Here is a 24,577-nt window from a genome sequence, read left to right as displayed (position 1 = left end):
CAGGCCAAAGAGAAACCTTGTCTCAAAAAACAAGATGGACATCTCCTGAAGAATGACACCTAAGGTTGACCTCTGACCTCCATACGTAGGCATGCATACACAAAACAAGTAAACAAACAAATTTATGGTATTTTTTCCTATACTAATAGCTAAACTAAAAGATACATAACATCAGAGGGAGCACTTTGGCCCGCAGGCCTTGGCTTCTCATCCTTCTCTGACTAGGGGCAGGTTAAAAGTAACCCACTGTGTATTTCTGGTTGAGGGCCTTAGAACAGAAAGGGCATGGGGACAAAGTAGTAAGCCTAAGCCTCCTGTCTTATTTCCTTCAACCAGGAAACTACATGCAAATCTCCCCAAGCCCAAAGAAAACCGCTGTTAGCAAATGGGTCCTGGGGAAACCAGGTGAGAGAGTTTGCCTCAGTTTACCTTTCCAGTGTTCGTTGAAACCTCTCTGGGGAGGCAGAGGGCTATGCAGCTTAGTGATTAAGACTGCAGATCTTTGACCTTGGACAAGCAAGGACTCAAGCTCTCCTTGTTTGCAGTTCCTTTACCATGTGGTTGTGCTGTGAGGGCAGAAGGAAGTAACACACGCTCGGCACTTTGGTACTTGGTTATATATCCAGTGTGTGTTTCCGCATTTGGTCATCTGTGTTGTGATGGAAAAGTAGGTTTGTTTTTGGTTTTTTCACATACAACATTTACGCTGAAGTCGGGAGAGAAAGGAGTCATGGAAAGTTTATTGGAGGAGATGGATTTTGAACTTGCTCTTGAAGAATAAAATTGATTGAGATTAGCAAATAGAAATCAGAACCACATTCCAGAGAGGATCCTACAGGGATGGGGTCAGAGGCTTGCATCTGATCCTCGGGCTGTATTTTCTCCTTTGTGGCTCATTTCTATACTTCTTAGCTCCTTATTTCCTCTCATCATTTTAAAATGATGAAAATCATCTATTGCCATGACAACACAATACAGTCGTGAGCTCTTGCTGCTTTGCTTCTTATTCAGAAGTGGTGTCTGTCAAGGCCATTTGAGCAAATATTTCTTATTCCTCTCCTATCGCTGTCTCTCTCACTTCCATTAACCAGCTCAGAATGGGATTGATAAGCTGTCAATAATAATTAGAGACAATGGTAGAATAAATCCCAGTAGTATCGACATATAGGAGCCTGAAGAACTCACAGTGGCAATCTCAGATGTGTGCTTGGTTTTTAAAGTGAGCCACTTAGCAGCTTCCCATTGTTCTCTAATCTGGATAGTATATTTACGTAGAGCACAGACATTTCTAGCAGTAGACAAGATTAGAAGCAGAGCTACCAAACTAATTCACCTTTCCCAAACCTGTCGTATATTCATCCGAGAAGATGCAATATTATGCTGTGCCGTGTGGTTTTGCTTGTTAGGGCTTCCCAGGTACAAACAAAGGGATGGGCCTCCCGTGGAGTTGGGGGCTTTCCGCTCCTCTCCTCCACAGATAGCATGACACTGACATGCACCGCTCGCTGCCCGCCAGATTCCTGTTGTGAAGCTGGCCCTGAGTCCTCACAGGTGATCCAGCCACGCTTCCAGCTCTCACAGGACTCTGCCCAGAAAGCCTTCCTTCAGTGGCAGCATGCTGATTCATGAGGTAGCTCACTGTGCCTTCAGAAAGTTCCAGGGACTGGAAAGAATTTAGCTGCATTAAGCTGGAGATTCTTTGGGATCTGCAAATCTTGAGTTATAGGTTCCAAATGGGCACAATTTGGATTGTGTTTGAGTTGAGATTAGCCAAAATCAGTGTCGTTTGCTTCACTTGCTCGCTTTCTAAATAACTGATGGCCTAAGGAAGGGAGGCTCAGTGGGAAGTGACCAGGACTGCGCTTATGTGTAAGGTCCTCTCACTGAGGAGATTTGGCTTCTCTTGACAGGAACAGTAAACTGGATTTATCTTGACTGTCTTTCATAGTAAATCTTTAAGGGATATTCAGAACGGGCCCTTTCATACTGCAAATAATCTCTCCCACTTCCCCTAGTAATTTCAGACTGGGTTGGAGCTAGACGAATGGTCCAGGGCCATGGGTCCTCAGGGTCCACCTGTAAAGGACAGCAGAGCAGAGCTAGAATGTCCTTTGTGGGGACGCGTTGAGAGCCAGCCTCTATCTTTGCACAAGTCCACCTCCTGTAGATCATGCCCCTGCAGCAGAACATATCTCCATTTCAGGAAATGGTAAGTGAAGCCACTGTGTTTGGGTTATTTAATCAAGTACAAGTGACAGTGACTGAACCCCTAAGTTGGGAACAGAGTAGCATGCCTCCTGCATCCCCTTGGGAACTTGCCTGGAGTGAATCCTTGGTTGGCTCCATCCCTGGTTGTGGGAGCACTTTGTACCTATGCTGGTAGGAAGGAGCCCCCAACAACAGAACAACAGTGTCCTGCTCAGGACCAGCAGCCTCCATTGACCACTCCCACCACAGGAAAGTCCTCTTCTCTCCTCCACCACAGGTGTCCTCTGCTCTCCAGGGACAGGGACCTCTTCCCAGGCACTCACTTTGTAGTTCTTACAAGAGATCTGCTGAGCACTGCTGCTAGAGGGCCCAAGGCTGCGCCCTGTGAACTTTTGTTGTGGATAAGCCCATGGGCTTTTTAAAATTAGAAAACCTATATACTCTACAATTCACCCATTCACTGTACACAGTTCACTGGGAGATTACACATTCTTTTTTTAAAAATTATGGTAAAATATGAGATTTTCCATTTTAATCATTTGGGGAAACTGACTGTCACCATTATCTATTTCTAAAACTGTCATCCCACCCCAATATTCTATACCATTAAATAATTTGACATTTTTCTCTTCTTACCCCCCAGACCTCTGGTATCTATAATCTATTTTCTTTTTGTATGAGTTTGCCTATTCTAGATATTTTGTGTGTTGAATCCTGCAAAATTTGTTTCTGGCTTATTTTATGAGATACTTCCAGAGTTCATTAATGTTGTAGTACATATCAGAACTTTACTCAAGGAGTTGGAGAGATGGCTGAAGAGTTAAGAACACATACTGCCCTCCAGTGGATCTACAGTCTATTCCCAGAACCTACATGAGGAAGCTCACAACCTCCTGTGTCGAGGGCATCCTGACACTTCTGGCTTCTGTGGGTACTTGCACACACACATATACACAACTAAGAACAAGAAAAATATTTTTTTTTTAAAAAAGGACTTCACTTTTCTCTCAACCATTTGACTGACGAGAGTTCCATGGTATGGGCATGCAAGGTTTCGTTAATCCACAGCACACTGGCCAGTGCTTACACTGTTGTTCTCTCCTGGGTGTTGTGAACAGCGCTGCTGTGGCCAGTGAGCTAAGAATCACTGTTTGAGTCCCATCTTCATGTCCTGTGATAACATGCCTAGGGATGAAATTGCTATGGTAACACTGTGTTGTGCTTTTTTAAAATGCACGTGGACCTCTGTAAACCATTACAAGTGAGGAATGGGGGTCTTTATTAGTTAAAATGTACCTGGTTCTATCTGTTAATGTGAAGAGCTGCAAATGTGTGTGACCAGTTCATTCCTCGCCTTCTTTCGGGTTCTTAGCAATTATCATCTGGAAGACCCATGTGACAGTTAATCATGGACGGCTTTGTGACTCCCTGGTTCTAACTGGTTATTTTAAAGCTTTTACTGTTTGACTCGTCACGTTGTTATACGGTCTCCCACTGAGCACTTCATCTGCCCGAGGACAGAGGCATGTTTCTGTTTCCTTGTGCAGCTATTCCCTGTGGCACTGACTGTGTAGATCTCCAAGATTCCGAACTAATGACCTGTCATTTCTTTCCTCTCAATCTTCTGGCTCTGCACAGACTAGAGAAGAACTTCTTCAGCAGGCCCTTCCCTCATAAGCCTTGTGCCTGATAAGGTTTTGTGCAGAGCTTGCTTTCCCGTGTTATCTCAGGTAGCACAGCTGATGAGAGCACAAGTGGGATATCCTTTATCCGAAAGGCTTGGAACGCCAGGCGTGCTGCTGCATCCCTTTAATCCTAGCACTCAGGAGGCCGTCTGGGCTGTAGAGTGGAACCCTGTCTAAAAAGGCTTGAGACAGGGCCTGCCCAGGTCTAAGCAGATGGGGCCCCAGCACCGAGAGGGAAGTAGACACAAGCCCCCCTCCCAAACTCAGAAGCTATTTCCAATTGATAACCACTCAGAAGAATTAGTTCTCCAGCGGAGTCTCGCTGGGGATATAAACCACACTTACGGGCAGAATCCATGCCCAGCACTAGATGGCCAACTTTAAACAAACTCAGTGGTATTTCTAGAGGACTTTTGTCTCAGTGGTTTATCTAGGCTCTTTTTTTAACCTTACAAGTCTTTTTCTAATTTATTATGGTTTCTAATTTTGTATTTTTGTGGGATTTCTAGAGAGGAGGGCCATATCTCTGCATCTATATGTGTTTCTGTGTGTGTGTCTGTCTGTCTGTGTGTATGTTTTGGCTCTTTTTTCTTTCTCCTTTTTTTTTTTATTTGGTCCTATTCAGATTTGTTGGTTTGGTTTGGGTTTGGTTTTGGTTTTTAGTTGCCTAATGAGAGAGAGAAAGAAAAGGTGTGGATTTGGTTGGGTATAGAGGTAGAGAGGATCTGAAAGAAATTGGGGGGAGGAAAAAACATGATCAGAATATATTATATAAAAAAATCTATTTTAAATAAAAATTAAAATTATTTTTAAGAAGATTTGAGATGAAATATGTTTCAGATTTTAAATTTTCCAATGTGCATAGCCTCTAAATGGAATTTTATTTTTAATATGTCTGCTTTTTGACCACAGCCTGTCATATCCCACTTGTGATACCATGTCAACACTCAAACATTTTTAGATTTGGGGGGCATTTATGATTTGGGGCTGGGGAAGCTCATTCTATATAATAGTAACAATAGTTCACCTGAGGAACTACTTACATATGTCACGCAGTTTTCCTGTTTCACCAGTTCTAAGAACAGTCTGATACAGGTTCTTTTGTTACCTATATTATTGCTGTACAGACATCTAAATCCCTCTAAAATTGATGCTTCCCAAGGCCCTGTCATCAGCACATACTGAAGTTAAACATCTGACTGGAAGTCCATGTTCTAATCCACAATCCCGCTAGGGACCTCCTGTCCTAAACAAAAAAAAGAATAGGGGTAGGCCATGAGAGGAGTGGTCCAGCCCTGGCATCACTGTGCTGGGTTTCAGGAGCTGGGCAGGTCCCCCAGAGTCTTCACCCACGGCCTGTCCAACCTCTGTAGGTCTGCAGCCCTGCTGACCCACTAGCCTTCTGCCTTATTGCTCTTGAAAGTGCCCACTTCCTTACTCTCCCTCAAGTGATAAAAAAACTCATCTTGGAAAGAACCTGTCCTGGGTCTGTGGCATTAGTCAAGACTCCTGGGGTAGGAGGGTCATTGGAAACCCTATCAGATTCTATAAATGCCAGCCTTTTCTCATATCGGATTAGCTGGAAAGTGGCCATCTTGTCTAGACAATTGTTATTTCTTAAAAATAACTAATCAGTGTACAAAAATAGATGAACATCCATTTTTCAAACCTTGCCTGATACGCAGTAAGTTCCACATCTGTCATCCCAGCAGCCTATCACCAAGCCACAGGCAGATGGAATTGGTTCTCGGAGGAACCATGGAAGCATAAGGCTCTGAAAAAAATCAAGTGCTGGCCAAGAGCCACCCAAGCCAGCTCTTCCCTGTTTGCTGCTAAAGTCCCAGTGATCCAGTCCCTAGTGCATTAGCACACAGGAGACTTGTCTTTAGAGCTCAGGGCAGTGTTGTCTCCTGACCTTGGCCTAGAGTATGGGAACTCTGCAGGAAGGCCAGGCCATCCCTAAAAATAGCTACCCAGGGGTCCTAGGTGGCCTGAACACAATCACCCAAATTCAACTCAATTCTTTTCCTCGGTTTCTGAATGATGATGCTAAAATCTTCAGAGCCACACTCAGTCTGTCCCTCCACCAGCATCCTGGATCACCAGACCCTCTTCCCTTCCTGCTTACACTCTGCTGATTCTCACAGGCCCAGAGCCCAGACTCAGGGCCATTTCCTTTCCAAGCTGCTCCTCTGCCTGCCAGGTTCATTCGGGTTATGTTTTCTTGCGCAGACAAACTCCAATTTAGTGGTCAGAGGGGTTGCCGCCAAACCCTGTTGAGTCTATCATGTGGGGACAGCCCAGGTCCGTCTGTGATTGTCTCACTCAGCGTCAGTGTGCCTAGTGCCAGGCCCGGCTCTGCTCTGCCTGCTCCCATGTGCTCTGGCGCTGGCTGTCTCACCTCACGCCAGCCATAGCTCTAACTTCTCCCTCCAACTTTGCAGCACGGTCTCCAAGCAGAGGAAGAATGTCATCAGCTGTGTCACAGTCCACGACTCTCCCTACTCCGACTCCTCCAGCAACACCAGCCCCTACTCGGTGCAGCAGCGGACAGGGCACAGCGGCACCACCACCCTGGACACTAAGGGGAGCCTGGAGAAGCCCTGCTCTGGCAGCCCCCGCACCATCATCGTGCCCCCCCTGAAGACCCAGGCCGGTGAGGTGTTGGTGGACTGTGACAGCCTAGGGCCAGGTGAGCTGGGGCCTCAGCAAGCCTAGCATTCTCTGCTTTTCTCTCTTCCTGCTGTTAGAAATGCTAGTATTAGTGAAACAGAAAGTACCGAATTATTTCAGATCATCTATATTGTACACACGGTTCTGGTCAAGCAGCCACAGTGGGACTCTGTATCATAGAATATCACCATATTCCATAGACAATATTTTTCTTTTGACATTCTGAAAGCTTGACTGTCCTCATGGTGACTCTGCATTTATTATGGTTGATAAATAAACAATGAAAGCACCCAGGTTCCTATCAGCTGGTTTGGGCATTCCTGGCATCTTTCTAGGGGCCCTGTGGTAGAGCAGGTGTCCTGTGGAGGGAGCACTTCCTCTGAGCTTCCATATGGGGGTCAAAGACCTTTAGCAGGACTTTTCCTTAGGCACAGAGATGGGAGCTGAGTTCATTTCTCTCGTCTTTGTTTAAAGAATTAACATTCCATAAGACTTGTTCTGAAAATCGAGCCTGGCAGGAAGCTGGTGAGCTGAGCCTTCGAAATCTGTTCAGTGGTTCACTTTGGTTTCACTCAACAACATCTCTTCAGTATTTCCTTCACTCAGGCTCACATAGAAGAGTCTGCCTGTCCTTCTGCCACATGCTGTCTTCAAGCACTGTCAGGCCAGGTAGCATCTTCATGTCAGGAAGGGACACACTTTAACAGTGTTTTGTTAAACAAACAGTGCTTTGCTAAACATTAAAGCTATTGTTACTTGGTGGAAACCGTCTGTCCGTCACCTGACATGGCAACAGGAGACACCTGAGGTTACCCTAGAAGATTCTTCTTTGTTGGTTACAACTTGCCAAGCCGAGAAGATACAGGCTGCTGAGGTCTGCCACTCAAGGTGCAGAGTAGAATTTGAGATGAGATCTCTAGGAACTTTTCCAGTGCCCTTATGTAGCCAGCCTGCTATACTATCCCAATGCACACAACAAACCTGTGACCAGCCCCACTTTCTTACACCAAGAACTCTGCCTGAAAGAAAATGGAAACTGGCTTGGCCTTCTTTCTCCCTCACCATCTGACTGGGGGGTGACCCATGTTTGGTATGCTCACAGGCCTCCTTGCCAAACACTCTCTGTGGCCCTAGCTACCTTCTTCAGAGACAGGCACCCGGCCACTGCTCTCATTTTTGTATCCTAACTGCTTCCACAGTCTGTGGGTTGATGCTAGTTACAAAGTCCGTGATCTGGGGTGAGAAGCAGTGTGGGGCCCACTGGAGGCTGCTGAGCTGCTCACTAAGGGGATGGCACACGGAGTGAACCCACAAGGACTCTAATAGAACTGGTCTTCATGATAGCTCTACAGCTACTATGGTTTTTAAACTGAGGAGCTGGAAGAGCACACGGAGGCTTTCAGACTAACCCAGGGCCATGCGGCTGGCCTCTCGGGATCTGCTGCTAAAGCCTGTCTGTGCTCTAAGCACATTTGTGCACACACACTGCTTGAATGAGGATCTGTTCCCTCAGCCACAGAACCTACATTAGGATGGTGATGACCCCTTTCCACCTCATTCACCTCTGCAAAAGAAATCACTGCCTGAATCTCTTGACCCCTTCCCCTTCAGGACCTTTCTGCATCCAGGGCTCTTCCACCCTGACAGCTTGACCAGCTCTGACCCAGTCCCCCCCATCTTGTCACCACAATAAAGGTAGCAGGTGGGACATTGTCATTTAGCAGATCCAAGCTGTAGATCCCTTGAACTAATTGATGCTCCCTCTAACATAATCCCTACAAAGTTTCTAGGATGCTGAGCTAGAGCAGAGATCTGCTCATGATCTGTTACCAGCAGGCAGGAGCTCAATTCCAGCACACAAGCTCCTGATGCCCAGAGAGAAGGGGAGCTCTGCTGACAGCCAAGGCATGCAGCTTAGTTTTACCCCATGTCTAGTCCTCAGAGACCCAGGTTTTGGCTGGGTTTTGAGAATCTCAGTGACTTAGCTTGGGCTCCAAGTCCTAAATGTCATTTGCATTGTGAACCCCAAGGAGAAGAGGTTCATCAAAGACACTGGCTCCAGGAGAAGGATAAATCGAAACTCGAAACAGCAGATGGTGGCGTATGCCGAAGGTAGAGGGACCATGCTACCTCTCAAAAGACTCCCAGCCTCAAGTAAAGAAAGATCTCCCAGGAAAAGGTTCCTAAATTTGACTGTGCACTGGCAACCAAGACCTCTCCCACCTATCCACTGCATCAGAGTCCCTCAGGAGGTGCCTGAGACTTGGGGTACTGAGCTGAATCCAGAGGCAGCCAGGTGCTAGTGAAGTTTCTAGACAGTGGAGCCAGTGTCTTTGATGAACCTCTTCTCCCATCATCAGTGGCTGCCTTGGGGTTCACAATGCTGACTTCATTGACCTGGAATTTGTCAAAAAGTTGATCCAGCCCAAGTCACTCAAAGTCCCCACCTTTTATTTCACATGGCTCCTTAGTGTGTAGTGCCATCTGTCCCAAGAATGAGCTATGGACCTGATTTTAGTCAATTCCAGAAATTCAGTGAAGGAAATGAATCATTAACTACAAGAGACAATGTGAGAGTGCTAAGATATACTTGGACTAGTGGAGATGACAGGGTTTATTGCCTTTCTCCCTTAAAGCAACCTCTCTCACCCCTTGGGCAAAGCCCTCCTCAGGCTTGTTAAGAAAATCAATACCACCCATGTGTACCTGTCTCATACAGCCCATCTCCCAACTGGCATTACGTTCCTGCCTAGATTGGCACTTGGTTGGCCTGGGGCAGTGGGAGGCAGGCTGTCTGTCCTTCAACCTCCCAACTAAAACCATTTTCTTCTCAATTAATTCCTCTTTGTTGTTTAGCTCTTAAGGAGTACAGATAAAATGTTAACTCTAGCTTTTAAACCATATGACACCAGTAGCACAATTCATGGGCTTCTTTTGTTTCTGCAGGCCTTAGAACAGAACACAGTAAGTGTCAGGGACCTTCTCCCCGTGCCCCATGTTTGCCTAGGCTTTTGTGCAGCTTTGCATCTGGAGACATGCAGGATTTCCTCATGACTGTGTGTCTACTTGTTGCTTGCCTATTGTTGACTCTTGGGTATTGTTCAATCAAAAGGCTATAGCCAAGCCAGATGTGGCGATGCACATCTATAATACCAGTGCAGAAGAAGCAGAGACAGGAGGATTGCAAGTTCGAGGGGAGCCTGGGTTACAGAATGAAACCCTATCAAAAATAAAAGGGGTGAGAAGAGGGTTATGGCCTGTCTATTTAGGTGCTTTCCTTTGCAAAGCACCGCTCTTACTTTATTCTGGGGGTGAATGTCTCACCCTCCCACCAGCTGTGCAGTTCAGGCCTATCCTACCCAACCGTTAGCATCTCCCTGCATCCCCTGCCTCTACCTCTTGCCTTTATACTCTGCAATGCCTCCTGATTACCATTCTCACCCCATCTATTCTTGGGGAGAAATAGTCACAGTACCTAGCAGGCAGCATTGTACTTAGGACATATTGGCTAGGTTAAGACAGCAGACCCAATAAAGCTCTGGGATCCCTTAATCAGGCACTTAGAGCCACCTAATATGGGTATTGCCTTTCTTAATCTTCTACCCAGTAAGGCTGTGGTCTTCCCAAGGAGTGGCATCAACACCCAGACTGTGCTAGAATACAGACTCTCCTGCAACCCCCAGCTGCATTGACCCAAGTATAGAGCTCCCTCCTGCTGGGCAGAGTCTCTACATTGTCAATAACATAGGAGCAGTTGTTATGCCAGCCATATTCTGTTCGCAGGCCGTTCCCAGGAGAGCTAGTCTCATCCTGCCGTGGGTCAGGAGATCTGCAGAGCTATTGGAGCTTCTGCCATTCACCCTAGGGCCAACCATGGACATGATCGCATCTGATCGTCTTGGCAACCGGGAGGCAGCCAGTCAGGCCTCTTAACTTCCACACACCTCCCAGGTAGAGGACCAGCGTGGGGTCCAGCTGGGCCTATGCCTTTGCCCTTGATTATGTTACTCCTGTCTCCCTCGTTTGCCACTCCAGCCCATCATGCAGCCAAGGGCCAGAACCCAGCTGCCTCTCCAGAGTCAAGACAAATGCCTGAGCAGGTCAGGGGACTGAGTGGTTTATGCCTGGGCAGTGTCAGGAACATATCCTTCCCGGAAGACTGCTGTGTACAGGGAGGGAGCGCATCTTCTTGACAGCAAAGGACATGCCCCTGACCTATGACTTGTTGATCCTCCCGCAGCGGTTAGCACCAGTCACCATTCATCCTCCTTCAAGTCCAAGTCCTCCAGCACCGTGACCTCCACCAGTGGCCACTCTTCAGGGAGCTCCTCAGGGGCCATCGCCTACCGGCAGCAGCGGCCAGGCCCCCATTTCCAGCAGCAGCAGCCCCTCAATCTCAGCCAGGTAAACCTCGACAGCACAATGCCCTAAGTGGCCTTGATAGCGCATTCCTACACTAGACCAACGCTGGGAAAGGTGGTAACACTGGTTCACAGAGAGCCAACCCACAGCCAAGTGGTAGAGAACTTAGTGGTATGGTGCCAGAGCTGACCTGATCGCAGGGCACAGCAAGGAGTGTCCGTAGTGTCCTGCCATTGCTCTGGGTCACCAGACGAGCCCTGAAGTTGCCTTGCTGCAGGGGGTCCTCACAGTCAGCGCCCCAGACCCATGGAAAGAGTACCCTGGGACTCGCACACATGCCCCAGTGATCTGGGTTCTCTGCAGAAGAGGGCTCTTTGCCTGGACTGGTTCTGGAGTCCCCTGTGTTAGAGTGAGATGTCACAGAGAGGGAAGACTTCAGCAGAGCCGCCCACTGGCTCTGGTCCGGACTAGCTGAGTATCACCCTAGTCTGGTGACTGGCCAGTCAGGCATCACTTTCTCATTTCAGACAAATGTTTATGTTCTCTGCCTTTTGGTTTTTCGAGACAGGGTTTCTCTGTAGCTTTGGAGCCTGTCCTGGAACTAGCTCTTGTAGACCAGACTGACCTCAAACTCACAGAGATCCCCTGTCTCTGCCTCCCAAGTGCTGGGATTAAAGGCGTGCGCCACCGGCATGTTCTTTGCTTTTAAAGGAAGCAAGTGTTGTCACTCTTGCTTCCCACTCTGTCCCTCCTCTTTCCCCCACCCCCTAACACCTCCCTCTGCTATGTTTCCTTCTCAGGCTCAGCAGCACATGGCTACAGACCGCACTGGGAGTCACCGTCGGCAGCAGGCCTACATCACTCCGACTATGGCCCAGGCTCCATACACCTTCCCGCACAACAGCCCCAGCCATGGCACTGTACACCCCCACCTGGCTGCAGCCGCCCACCTCCCCACCCAGCCTCACCTCTATACCTATACTGCGCCCACAGCCCTAGGCTCCACCGGCACCGTAGCCCACCTGGTGGCATCCCAAGGTTCAACACGCCACACTGTGCAGCACACTGCCTATCCAGCCGGCATCGTCCACCAAGTCCCCGTGAGCATGGGGCCCCGGGTCCTACCCTCACCCACCATCCACCCCAGTCAGTATCCAGCCCAGTTTGCCCATCAGACCTACATCAGCGCCTCGCCAGCCTCCACCGTCTACACTGGATACCCACTGAGTCCTGCCAAGGTCAACCAATACCCTTACATATAAACACTGGAGGGACCCACAGGGAGGGGGTGGAGGAGCTGGGTTTTTATACTGCAGGGGCCGCACACAGACAATGCAATGGGGCAGGGAGGGGACAGTTGGGGCACAGTGAAACTTGAACTAGGAAGTGGGAGGACTTAGAGCAGAGAAGAGAACCTTTTAAAGGAAGGGATTAAGGAGTGGGAAATCTATGCTTTTTATTTTAAAAAAGAAAAAGAAAAAAAGAAAAAGAAAAATGTTAGTAACAAAAGAGGAAAAAAAGAAAAAACTCAGCTCACAAACCCATTCTGAACCAAACTGGAAAGGAAAAGAAGAGCTACAGGAAGATTCTGGAAGCATGGGGCCCCAGTTTTTGAAGAACTTTATGAACTTTTTAAAGATTATTTTCATATGGCAGCAAGTGACATTGAAGAATTTGCTGTCAGGGACACCTGATATGGAAATCCAATAGATTTTTAATTAATTGAACATGAAAATTAGGGATTTTTCCAGAACTCCAAAAGGGTCAACACCCCTTTCAAATATCAGGCCGTGGCCTGAGGAGGCTCATATTTGGGGGTTGGTCTGGGGTTGGCTCATTCGTCAGGAACAGTGGGGTCAGCCAGACTGATGGGAGACCCCTCAGGAGAGGGGCAGGTTTCCTCTTTTGGGGCATTCTGGATAAATCTCTAAGCAATGTTATTCCTCAGACATCATAATAATGTGTGTTGCAGTCTTTAATTTTTTTTCTTTTCTGTGATTTTTTTTCTATCTTGAATCAACCCCTAGTCGTGTAGCATAGGGCTAGGTCGTCACGGACACCCTAGTAGAATGTAGCACTCTGCGCCCTCGTTTCCTACCTTGTGTTCAACTCCAGTGATACCAATAGACTATTCCTCAATATAATTGCACAAAACAAGTGATATAGCATAGGCATGGAACCAATGTGGTGGTCTAGGTGAACGAGTGAGTGTGCGTGAGCACGTGTGGGTGTGAGCGGGGCTGCCACCCTCCCCGTGTGTCCCTTGGCACCGCCGTCACAGCCCTTGCAGTCTTGATTTTACATCATTCCCTCCTAGTGCCTTAACGACCGACAGACAGACACGGTGAAGGGTTACTTCCACTGGTACTCCAAGAAACTGGCTGGGGCAGGTCAGATATGTTCTCAGCTCTTTGTTAAGCTGTTAAGAGTATTTTACTTGGGTCATTTTGTTTTTGTATTGTTTTAATGTCATGTGGATTGTCTTTCCTGGGCTCATTGTGAGCAGAAGGATTTCAAAGAAGCTTGTAAAGCGGGGAGTCATGGATCTCGGAAGGTGGGGGACACTGGCGACAGCTGGTTCTTTTGCTGAGTTTTCCTCTGAGGGCAGAGGTCCAGAGAGATTCCCCACCCTGCCCTAGCTCTCCACACGGGACACGAGGGGGTCTTAAGGATGTCAGCTTCGCCAGGCAGCTGTCTCAGCCTCCAAAACCACCACCCCCTTTCTGGAGCCGTCTGGGGAGAGGCAGGAGACCTGTTCCCATTTCTGCTTCCCTCCCACAGAAGCCTGGTAGTCTCAGACACACCGTGAGTCTCCACCAGCTCCAGGGACTGCAGTCGGGCTCCCCTGCTAAGTTTACTTCTTCCCTGAAGTTAACCTGGGTCTCCTAGTCCCCTTGGACCTCCACCTTTGAGAGAGATGAGCAGGCAGAGGGGCTGGAGGGACATTTGGGAAAACACTCCCATGGACAATTAAGCCTCAAAGAAATCTGCCCTTCACCCTCTGCATTCTGGATGTTTTCTCCAGCTTTGAACGGTGAGGTGAGTAGGAATTTTCTGTTCCTACTGAGAAACTCTGAAGCCATGGAGGTTGAAGACCAGTCAGGTCCAGGATGGGACGTAGTAGCATGGTATGGATTGTTTGAGCCTGGTGTGAGTCCTAGCTAGCCCCTAGTCCACATCTTCAGGTAGACGGTTTGTGTTCAGCAGTCCAGCCTTCCCAGTATCCCTCCCTGTCTTCCCTCTGCAGGCCCTGAGCAATCTACTGTGAAAGACTTTCCTCATGAGACCTGCCTTTCTTCAGTAACGAAGCTTACTTAGCTTTTAGCTGTGAAAAACTCTGGAAACTTCCCCACCCATCAGTTCTTATAAAGTCCCCCAACTGGATATGTCTTAGTGCACCTTTGGCCAAAAAGGAGATGCTAGAGCCTGGCAAGGCCTAACTGGAAGCATAGCGAATGGAACAGTCTTGCAGTAGGAAGCTGCATCCTTGTCCTAATCAGAACCACTTTAACCCAAGCCTGGCTTTAGCTGAAAGTGAGACCACAGGAAAAGTCAGTTCAAAGTGGGGTGAGGATCAAAGACTTTGGAGAACCCCTGAGCCAGAGGCTCCTAGAACCTCACCAGCATGGAAACCCATCTGTCATGTAGCTTCCAGCAGTCAGATGGCAGCAGTTTCCTGTGGGACCTTCTCGTACTAAGTCCTGACTGGAAGTGGGCCTGGGTTTGCCTTGCTGTGTGGCAGCATCAGGAGGGCCAGTGCGGTCCAGAGCTGGTCTGGGGGAGGGATGACTTGTCCCTCCACCTCTTCTTGTCCGCTTCCACCCACTCTGTCCTTTCCCCTTCTCCTTCCAGACCAACCATGAATGTTCCTTGTTGCTCATAAAGTTAGTCTTATCGTACTGATTATTTGTGTTGTTGCCACTGTAATTATGATCATTATCACCTTGTTGCTATTTTAGTCGGGGTGTGAAGTACACATTTATTCCAAGTATCTTTGTGCTTTCTTCATAATATATAAATTTGTTTTATTATAGCTGTGAGAATGTGAGTAGACTGGAGGGGCATACAGATGTCCAGTCTTGTCCAAGGGAATGGAGAAAAAAGAAGGAAAGGAGGCTCAGGAATTAGGAAAAATTGTTTCTGTCATCTCTGTCCCATAGAGAGCTGCAAAGAAGGCTGCTACAAAGCACTGGGTCCTTCTCGCACGGCCCAGCTGGGCACTCAGCCACTGTTGGTACAATGTCTTTTGGACCTTTGGCAGTTTGTTTCTCCCACGTTCTCTGTGCTTCCCTCTGTGTCTGAACTACTGACCAGATCTTAGCCTGCCTCACATCTGACAGTCAGCATCAAAAGGCCCCTGACCTTTCCTTACCTTCAGTTTTTCCTGTCACTCGACTTAGCTCTTTCATTGCAGAGACAGTGGTCCCACCCAGAAGCCATTAGGTGTAGTCAAGGTGATGGGCAGCCAGTGCCTCCTTGTGAGGTATTTCTGTCTCCCTCTGCCCTTCTGCTCAGTTGCCACCCTTCCCATCTCCCTAGTCTGCTTCTTTCCCAGACACCTTCCCAGCTCTCAGTTCTAGGGAGTGAAGTCAAGGAATGAGACTTAAGAGAGCCCCACGCAGAGTCCGGCAGCTGCTCAGATGCTGCAGGACTCCTTCTAAATCACTGGAAGTGAAGAGCACAGTGGGACTTGTAGCCACCTCCTTTCCGGGCTCTAGCTGTGCCCTTCAGTGTGTGCATTGTGGTGATGGGTGTGTATGTGTTACCCACTGTTACTCAGAACAACCAGACCCCTGGTGCGCCTCCCCTGATCTCAAGTCCATGTGCAGGAGTCACACAAGACCCCAGCCAGTTAGCACCCTCACCTAAGTTTCCGAGGTGCTCAGCATCTCATCCCTTTGCAAAGATGGAAGAAAGGTTGCTGTCCTTGGTACTGTACGCTCTCGGTGGGAGAGGGCCTCTTAGTCCTTAGTAGACCATGTGTCTCTGGGCCTTCTCTAGTGAAGAAACACTGCTCAGCTTGAGGAAGGTGAGGAGGAAACAGGTCCGTGGCACCTCGTGACCCTCAGGTCAGCAGACTCTGCTGCTCGCTGGGTTCTTACTGACCATCTGGGCCTTGGCACCGGGCCTGCGTGTCAGTATGTCGGGGTGATGTTTTAGGAAAGCAGATGAGCAGGCCAGTGGGTCGGCAAGGCTGGTGTTCATGTCAGTTAACCCTGTGAAGTGGATGTGGTTGGTGTGGTGCAGAGGAAAAAAGGTGGGGGTGGCCCAGTGTTCCCTGGACTGTGTTCAGGTTTCTCTCCTTCCTGGTGGCAAGGTTGTTTTCCACTATAAAAGCCAACTTGGCTTTGTTCTGTTTGCCTCTAAGGACTGGAGCTGACTGACCATTGCGTGGAGCAGGTCAGGAAGGGAGGTCAGCACAGCTGATAGGACCTCCCTAGACCAGCTCTCGGAAGATGCCGACACTTTTGAACGGTGTGGTGGGGGAGTGCGTTGGCTGACTGTAGTGAGTGGAGTTAATGTTGAGGAGGCTTAAGGAAGTATTCCTGGTGGTTCATGGTAGTAAGGTGATTGGGTCCTCACTCCGTCCCTCCCTCTCCCAGGTTCTCATCATCTGGCTGAGGGCAGAGTAGGATGTGCGCATGGCTCTGGCTGGCCTGCCAAGTAGCTGCTAGGACAGAAAACAGAAGAAAACTGCTTGGTGCCCTCAGCTAGCAGAGAGAGTTCTGTGAGAGGCATGGTCTCCTTCCATGGCCCAACCTGAGACCACACAACCCCCCAGCCAGCCACTGGACCACAGCACATTCCGTCCCAGGGTCTCCCGGGCTTCGCTCTTCGCTCCTGTTTTCCCTCTTACGTGCTTTACAGATTTTCGGTGGGGAGCCTCAAAATTAAGCAGGCCAGAGATGTCCTTACCAAATTAGATAGGAAAGTAAAACTGTCCCTTTCCATAGCCAAAGACACCTTTCCAGGTGGACAGACCATCCCCTGCTCCCTTGGGCTACACTGGCTGCGGTGCTGCAGTTCCGTTTGTTTTCCTCCCAATCCTGCCTCCTTTTTTAATCTCACTGCATTTGTTTCAAAACCACTCATCTTTAAAGAGGAGTGGAGTCTGGTCCTAAATGCCGCTGTTCCTAGGGAACTGAGGCCCCTACAGTGTTCATCTGTGCTTAGTTGATTTCATGCTTCTGTGGGGAGCTAGCAAACAAGCCAGCAAACCTTCGCTGGCAACCACACTGCCTCTCAGGCTCGGGATGCACAGGACTGGCTTGAGATGGCAGCATCTGTCCACCTGTCCCGTCTCAACAAGCAGTACTCAGACAAGTCCATCAAGCCACTAAATGACCAAAGATGGTGAAATGAGGCATACTTAATTACTAAAGCAACCTCACGAACACTTTGGCACTATAGTTCACTGTAGTGGCCAGCTGAGGAAAGGTTTCCCGGGTCTTTAGAGCAGTCTCTTTCCTCCTGATTCAGAGTTGCCAGAAAAGAGATCCTGAGGCTCCTTGTCACAGACCCTTCCCCAATCCTTTCAGGGTCCCTCATCCCAGACCCGTGCAGGAGAGCACTGCACAGATGGCCTCCTGCTGCACACAATGGTGTACTAGGACTGTCCCTTGTATGGGGACTCACCGACGGTTATTGAGTGTTCACAGTATGCCAAGGCCCATCACGGCCACCCACCTCTGGCAAGAAGTCAACACCCCCTGTTTGACAGATGGAAGAGCTGTCCCTCTGAGGAACTGGAATGTGTGTAAGGAACAGCATGATACATTTCAGAATCCCCAAGTTTTTAATCCTAGTTTTTTGTTAATCAGGACTTTACTGATGTAAAATTTTGTTTCCCTGTTTAACTAACTGCAGCAACAGCCTATCTCTAATGGGTCATTCGATGACACTCCCTTTCCCTGAGTGCAAACACAAGCGAAGAATTGCTCAGTGAGCCCTGTGACACCAGCCGTGTCAGTACCTGTACAGATGGGGCACCTGGCTTAGAGCGCCCGTTAGCTGCCCAGGCCACCCAGCTGGTGAGAAGGACTGGGCTTGACCTTCTATCTGCTTGACTCTAGAACTAGCTCACAGACCCAGCCTCAGCTGCCTCCCCGTGTACAGCAAGGACAGTCCTTTGCCGAAGTCATGCTGTCTTCCCTATGCTGCTGTGGGCTCGGCGTATCTGTGCAAAGAGGGCTCCTGGATGGGATGCAGGTGGAAGAGGAAGAGTTTGACTTTAAGAACAGCCGGGGAGTTCCTCTGGGTTCCTAGAATTCCTTTCTGGTTTCTTTCCAGCAACTAGCTTTAGCCACGCTGCTACAACTCCCGGCAGACTGGAGGGAAAGTGTTCTTTTCTTTTATAAAAATAAATAAATAAGATGATTTTTCTTGCTTATAGTTAATCCTAGAAAGGCAATACTAAAAGTATATATTTTTTGCTATTTTCTACTGTACTTGATAAATATCTTGGCAGCTCTGATCTCTGTTCCAGACCCTCTCTGCAGCTCTGGGCAGAACCAGGAGCCAGATTCACACCAAATTTGTAAATACCATCTGGGTCTGTGTCCAGGAACTTTTTTTTTCTATGAAGAAACAAACAAAAACAAAAATCAAAAAAAAAAAAAAAGAGGAGGAAGGGGAGGACGAAGGCAAGCTGGGAGAGGAACAAAATCGAGTTTTCTTGTAAGAGAGACCTTCTCAAAGAGATGGACAGAGCAAAGCAACCAAGCCAGGAAGTGAGAAAGAGGCGCCTCAGGCTGCCATGCCGGTGCGCTATCACCACAGTTTAGTTCACTTGAGAGATAACAAAAACCTAGAAATGCTTTAGGACTAGATTTTCATTTCTTAACGACTCTTACCATGCACTGTAAGTACCTGCTCAGTTGTTTTGGTTGGGCTTCTTGTTTCTCTTTTCCTTAAAAATGTCTTCACTGACTGTCTCCAGGCTTGTTTGCCTAAGTTCTTAGGTCGTTTACACAAGTTCTAAATTCTTCTAGAACTTTAACTTCATTGGAAGTGAACCCAGCTAGTGCAGCTCTGAGGTCCTGGCTGGTGTCAGTGGTGTTCTGGGCCTCTGGCAGAGCACCTGACAACGTTCTCAGATGGTTTAGATACATTACCTTACGCAAACTGTGACCCAATGGCAATAATTACCTCAAATATGGGCATTCGTCCTGGTTTTAGCCTTTTCTGAAATCATGGAGCCAGCTTGATCTTGTCATTCAAAAGACTATGAATTCTCTGTGGGCTGAAAGTAAGGATTAATGCATACCCTGGTCACTGTTGCTGAAGTGAATCCTGAGAATAGCTCGCCGTTCCACCAGAAGTGAACCCAAGGAAGAGATGGCCTTGTGTCATGATCAATGTGATGTTCAAGGCTGTGTGGAGCATGTTCCTCACCACGTAACATGCCCTTTGCGTTCTCCAAACTCAAGCATACTTCTGGCTACATTTTATAGTTAAAGTATTTTATAGTTTACATTTAACCTGGTACTTTTAAAAAGAAAATTGTTCCTAACTGCCATCTTCAACCACAGCGATTGATTGACTTACACCAGAAGCTGTGTCTCCCTAAGGCAGGCATGTTCCACTTATACTGCTTGTAGCCCAATATGTGCGTTTCCTTTATTGTTGCTTTCCAGGGACCCTGAGAGCATGTGAGAGGAAGTCTAGAGGGACTGGGAAGGGGTGAGTCCTGAACCTGGGCCAGATGCCGTGTTGTATCAGCACTTGTTGTCTAGACCTTCTTGACAGCAAGAGGGGCGGTGAGATGTGGTCCCTGCTCCATCAACTTTGTCTTGGCTTGAATGCTTCCTTCATGACCAGATCCCTCACCCGGCAGTAGATGATGCTGGCTCTCAGCAGCTCTGAAGATATGGTTGCTGTTTCTGGGTCCCCAGTGAACCTCTGGTCAGCATTTTGAGAGGGAGAACCATACCCTTATGCCATTTTCACTGCCCGGGTTTTCTGCATATTACTGTCTTAGTCATTTTTCTTTAAAAAACAAAACCCATGTAAAATGATGTGTACTTTAATTTACTCATTGTCCGGCTATGCTGTGAAACCTGGTTCAGAGGCCTCTGCTGATGGACATAGGTGCTTCTGAGCCGAAGGAGCTGGGTCCACGGAGGGGTTTACAGTGACTGAAACAGGCCTCAGAGCCTAGTGTGGGCTCCACTGGTAAGCAGGAGAAGACAGGAAACAGCAATTTTCCTGATCATCTTGTTGGGTTTGGGGGTGTTTTATTTTTGTCTTATGTTTTGTCTTTAAGACAGGGTCTCGCCGTGTAGCCCTGGCTGGTCTGGAACTCACTATGTGGGCTGGGTTTTATTTTTTATTTGTGTGCTACCACTGAATTGTGGAGGACCCATGGTGATCAGTATGTGATGGGATTGTTCCTCCACAGACACCTTGAGAGCTGCAGCACAAGGTACAGGGCTGCTCACCTCTGCTTGCTTTGCCCCTGCGGCCAGTGCTGACAGCGTGCTCCTGTGATCTCTGAGAATGAATGTCCTGTATGATGTTCTTCATCTCACCCTCCTTAGTCATACTCCGAGACTCGTGTGTGTGTGTGTGTGTGTGTGTGTGTGTGTGTGTGTGTGTTCCTTTGCACTAATAAACCAAATGAATTTTGTGTCATTGTCTTTGGAGCTAACCCATGTTTTTAAAAATGAGAGGTATAGAAATGGGCTTTTCATTATTATTTGAAAAGTTTAAATTTACTGTATCTAAAGAAGGGCTCTGCTGTCGCTCTTTTTAGTTTCCTCTCAGCCAACATCCAAAATGGATCTCTCCTGCCCCTCTCCTTACGTCGGCTCCTTGCTTCTCTGTAGCCACCTCTGCCCCACTGCTGTCAGGAAGCTCCAGTCAATAGACTTGTTTAGCCTTGAGAGCCACCCGGACTGTGGATTTGCTATTGATGTGTCGGTGCTTTGGCTCAGGTTTGGAGGAAGGACATAGGAAGTTGAATGTGACTTGACCATGCCATCCTCTAGCTTCCGGTGACTCTGAGCGAGACAAATACACACACTCTTCAAAGCAGAGGCCCTGTTCACGCTGCCTCCAAGTTGGCTAGCTCCCTGCCCTTCCACATCCCTTTCTCTTGTGTACTGCCCATTTGAGGCTGGCTTTCTTCCATGGGTTACCCAGGGCACAATCATTTCTAGCCCCAAAAGCACCCTTCACCCCTTTGTGTGTGTGTGTTTTTAACCAAATGAAGTTGACAAGAAAGGCATCTGTTGGGGCTGCAGGATCCCTAGCGTAGTAGAAGCACTGTATAGATAGAGATGTTGATATATATGTTTGTGTATATATATATCAAGCCAAATTTCTGATAGGAAAAGTATAGCTTTATGGATGAGAAGGAAGAGGAGCCCTTAGAGGTTGGAGCCAGCACTGATGTGTCCAATGAGCAAGGCGCATCCTGTTCCTTCACACGCAGCTAAGGCCCCAGGACCCAGCCCTCACCGTCCACCTCACCTCAGCAGAGCTGGGAGAGTGAGGGACACAGACCAGAATGACTGGGGTTTTCCACCCATTTGCTCTGACCACGTGTGTTGAGCTGCAGCCTGATGTTGTATCACATTTCAAAAGAAATGGCGCCGTGAAGATGGCGGGCGAGAGAGGTCGGTGGCAGTGCTTATCTCAGCCGCCTGTGGGTTCAGGACGCTCGGGCAGGAAGACACACTCCCTGGAACCTGTCAGTGCCCATTCCCCAGTCCAAGGAAGGAGGCTCCCTCCCCAGGTCATCTCACCTAGATATTTCTAGCAGGTCATCTCAGCTCAGCCTTGACAACCCCTTGAAAGCCCTGGCCAACGTGTCCCTTCACTGTACGGTTTCTGTAATAAAGTGTTAATCCATGTTAATCTGTGTGGGAACTATTGCGTGCAACAGTATTTTCTCGTGTACCTCTTTTTCCTCTGTGGCGTGTCTCTCTTCTTTTTATTTATAAATGTCTACTTTTGTTTAAAAGGACAAACCAGTGTGTCGTAGACCTCTCTGTAACCTGTTCCTTAGTCTCATTATAGGTATGTTATAAGGGTGGATATTTTACTTGGCTTTAGAATGTTTTTCAAGAAAACTAATTCTTAACTGATGACGTTGTCGCTACTAAAACGCTTGTTTTCATCATGATGTCGTGCGCTTCTAAATTAATCATCATTTTCGTTGTAGAAAAATGGAGTGAATTTATATTAGTCTTGGAAACTAATAATAGCATTGTAAATTTATGAGATGATTTTAACAGAAAAATTATAGAAGAATATAGTTATTTTAATTGTAATATTACTAACTGTAGGGTGAGGAAGGGGGGTCCTGTTGTGGTGAACTCTGTTATAGCTTGTTACTCAGTTTCTTTTTGATCATTTTTTCGGTCTCTGAGGTGAAGCGAGTTATTAATGGAATCTGTACACTCACATATGCATATTGTATATGTGTAGAGATGTGGTCACACTGTCTTGGAATTACATTAAACTGTTTGGAATCACTGTACTTTGCCCAGCAGCTTCCTTCTCCAGAGCCTCGCTAGGGGGCACCATTGCAATGTAATGTCTGCAAGGAAGGTCTTTAGCCTTTAGGAAACTGCTCGCTGTCTCCGAAAGGATTCACACTGAAAACTAGAGATGTCAGAGAGGTGCCAACTCCTGTGCTAAAGTCTCCTGGGTCCTCTTTGTCTTCCCACCCCGTGTGCCTCCACTCCTCTGAGACCCCAGGCACTGCTGTCACTGCCAGCTTTCCTCCCACCTCTGTATTCTGCTATTTCACCCTGAACTCCACAGGCAACCTCAGTGTTCCATGGCCCCGCTGCCAGTGCGTGCACACACATGCATACATGCACATGCACACACCACCTCAGGAAGGCCGGAAAATGCCAGATTGTTCCCTACCCACAGCTCCCTACTTCTGTGACTTGTTTTGGGTTTTGCCACGTATCTACAAAATTGGCCATTCCTTTCTCTCCAGCCCATCAGACACCATTGCATTCTGACTTTACGATTTGCCTGTTCCATGTACTTCATATTTTGTCCTTCTATGCCTGTCTTATTTGGGAGTAATGTCTTTAGGTTCATTCATGTTATAGCACAGGATAGCATTTTCTTTTGCAGATTGAGTAGTAGTCCACTCTAGGAAAATATGACATTTATATGAACATCTGCCCAGCTTTTCTGTGGCTTTTCTAACACCACTGTGAACTTGAGCCAAATTCTCTTCAAACCCCGTGTTTGATTCTTTCAGATGTGTCTTATAGAGGTGGAATTACTGCACTGTATGAGAATTTCATGGTAACCTTTAAAGAGCCATCATAGTGTTCCCCACAGTGACTCACTTCACATTCTCCGTGTCCAGCCTCCATGTTCTCTCCAGCACTCTTGTCCTGACTTCCGTCTTCAGTATCCTCAGGATCTTCTGCCTCCCAACTCACCCTAAACACTGTGGCCCCTTACTTACTCCCCCCATCTTTGCACCCATAACTCCAGCAGCCACAGTCCCTTGTTCCCATCACTGCACCTGCTGTGGATCCACCCAACTGTCCAACTGCTCAGCTCATAAGATCTGCTGGAACAGTGCCCTGACCCTGCAGACTCCTGACCCATAGACCCCTGACCCATAGACTCCTGACCCTGCAGACTTCTGACCCCATAGACCCCTGGCCCTGCAGACCCCTGACCCATAGACCCCTGACCCTACAGACTCCTGATCCTGCAGACTCCTGACCCATAGACCCCTGGCCCTGCAGACCCCTGACCAAGCAGACTCCTGACCCATAGATCACTGACCCTGTAGACCATTGGACCAGCAGGCCCGTTAACCAAGAAGACCCTCAGTAGTAGATCCCCCAACCTATGCAGACAAATGACCTGTGACTTTAGCCAGGCCCCTTACTTTACAGACTCCTGTGACTGTTCCACTGCCTTCCTTCCTTGGATAGGAATCTTCAGGGTAACCAGAGAGACCTACAGCTTCCTTAACTCCTGTTCCTCTCCAACTCCAGGAGTCAGCCTCACCCCTGCCTTTCCTTCCATGTCCTGGTCACTCAGCCAGAGGCTGCGGCACCTGTATTGCCCAGGAGCAGCCCAACCCTATCCTGTAGAAGCAGATCAGTGGTTCCAAACCTTCCTCCAGCACTGAGACCACCCCCCCCATTCATTCATTACTTATTGACTTATTTGGAGGTACTTGGGTTTGAACACAGGCCTTGAACATGTTAGACATTCACTCTACGGCTGAGTATATCCCCAACCCTTTTTTATTTTTTTCAAATGTGAGAAAGGGTCTTGCTAATTTGTTCAAGTTGACCTCAAACTCACTGTGGAGCTCAACCAGGCCTCAAACTTGTAATCCTCCTGCCCCAGCTTCCCAAGTAGTTGGGATGACAGGCATATGCTACCAAGTTAGGCTCACCATTTCTTAAATATTTGTTCTACTTAAATTCATGAAGAAATGCCATATAGGGTAGCTTCTATGGGGGCACTGCATTTGGTGGCACTTCTAAAACAACGCTGGGCTCCAGACCCCGTATAGTAAAGACACCTAACCTCCCGTGTGTCCCTTCTATTCTGTGTCAGTGGTGCCTTGGGTTTAGTGGCAGCGGCTCTCTCAAAATCTTTACCCATGAACCAGGACTGCTGGTGAGAGACTGATTAAGCCTTAGTGG

At 48.0% G+C, this 24,577-nt stretch overlaps 1 protein-coding gene across 4 annotated transcripts in view; it reads left to right on the top strand.

The window, feature by feature from the left end:
- Hipk2 (homeodomain interacting protein kinase 2) overlaps nt 1-22,413 on the top strand; it is a 191,980-nt gene extending 169,567 nt beyond the window's left edge. For all 4 annotated transcript variants that reach the window (XM_085683615.2, XM_085683614.2, XM_085683613.2 and 1 more), the window contains exons 13-15: nt 6,338-6,585; nt 10,807-10,970; nt 11,729-22,413. In XM_085683615.2, coding sequence (XP_085539741.2) covers nt 6,338-6,585; nt 10,807-10,970; nt 11,729-12,190 — 874 coding nt within the window. In that variant the 3' untranslated portion in view covers nt 12,191-22,413. The remainder of the gene's footprint in view (nt 1-6,337; nt 6,586-10,806; nt 10,971-11,728) is intronic.
- The last annotated feature ends 2,164 nt before the right edge of the window (nt 22,414-24,577 follow it).

Source organism: Myodes glareolus, chromosome 25 (genome assembly GCF_982192425.1).
Source record: "Myodes glareolus chromosome 25, mMyoGla1.1, whole genome shotgun sequence".
NCBI lineage: Eukaryota > Metazoa > Chordata > Mammalia > Rodentia > Cricetidae > Myodes > Myodes glareolus.
Note: the sequence above shows the minus strand (reverse complement) of the source record. Positions and strands in the feature narration are given on the sequence as shown.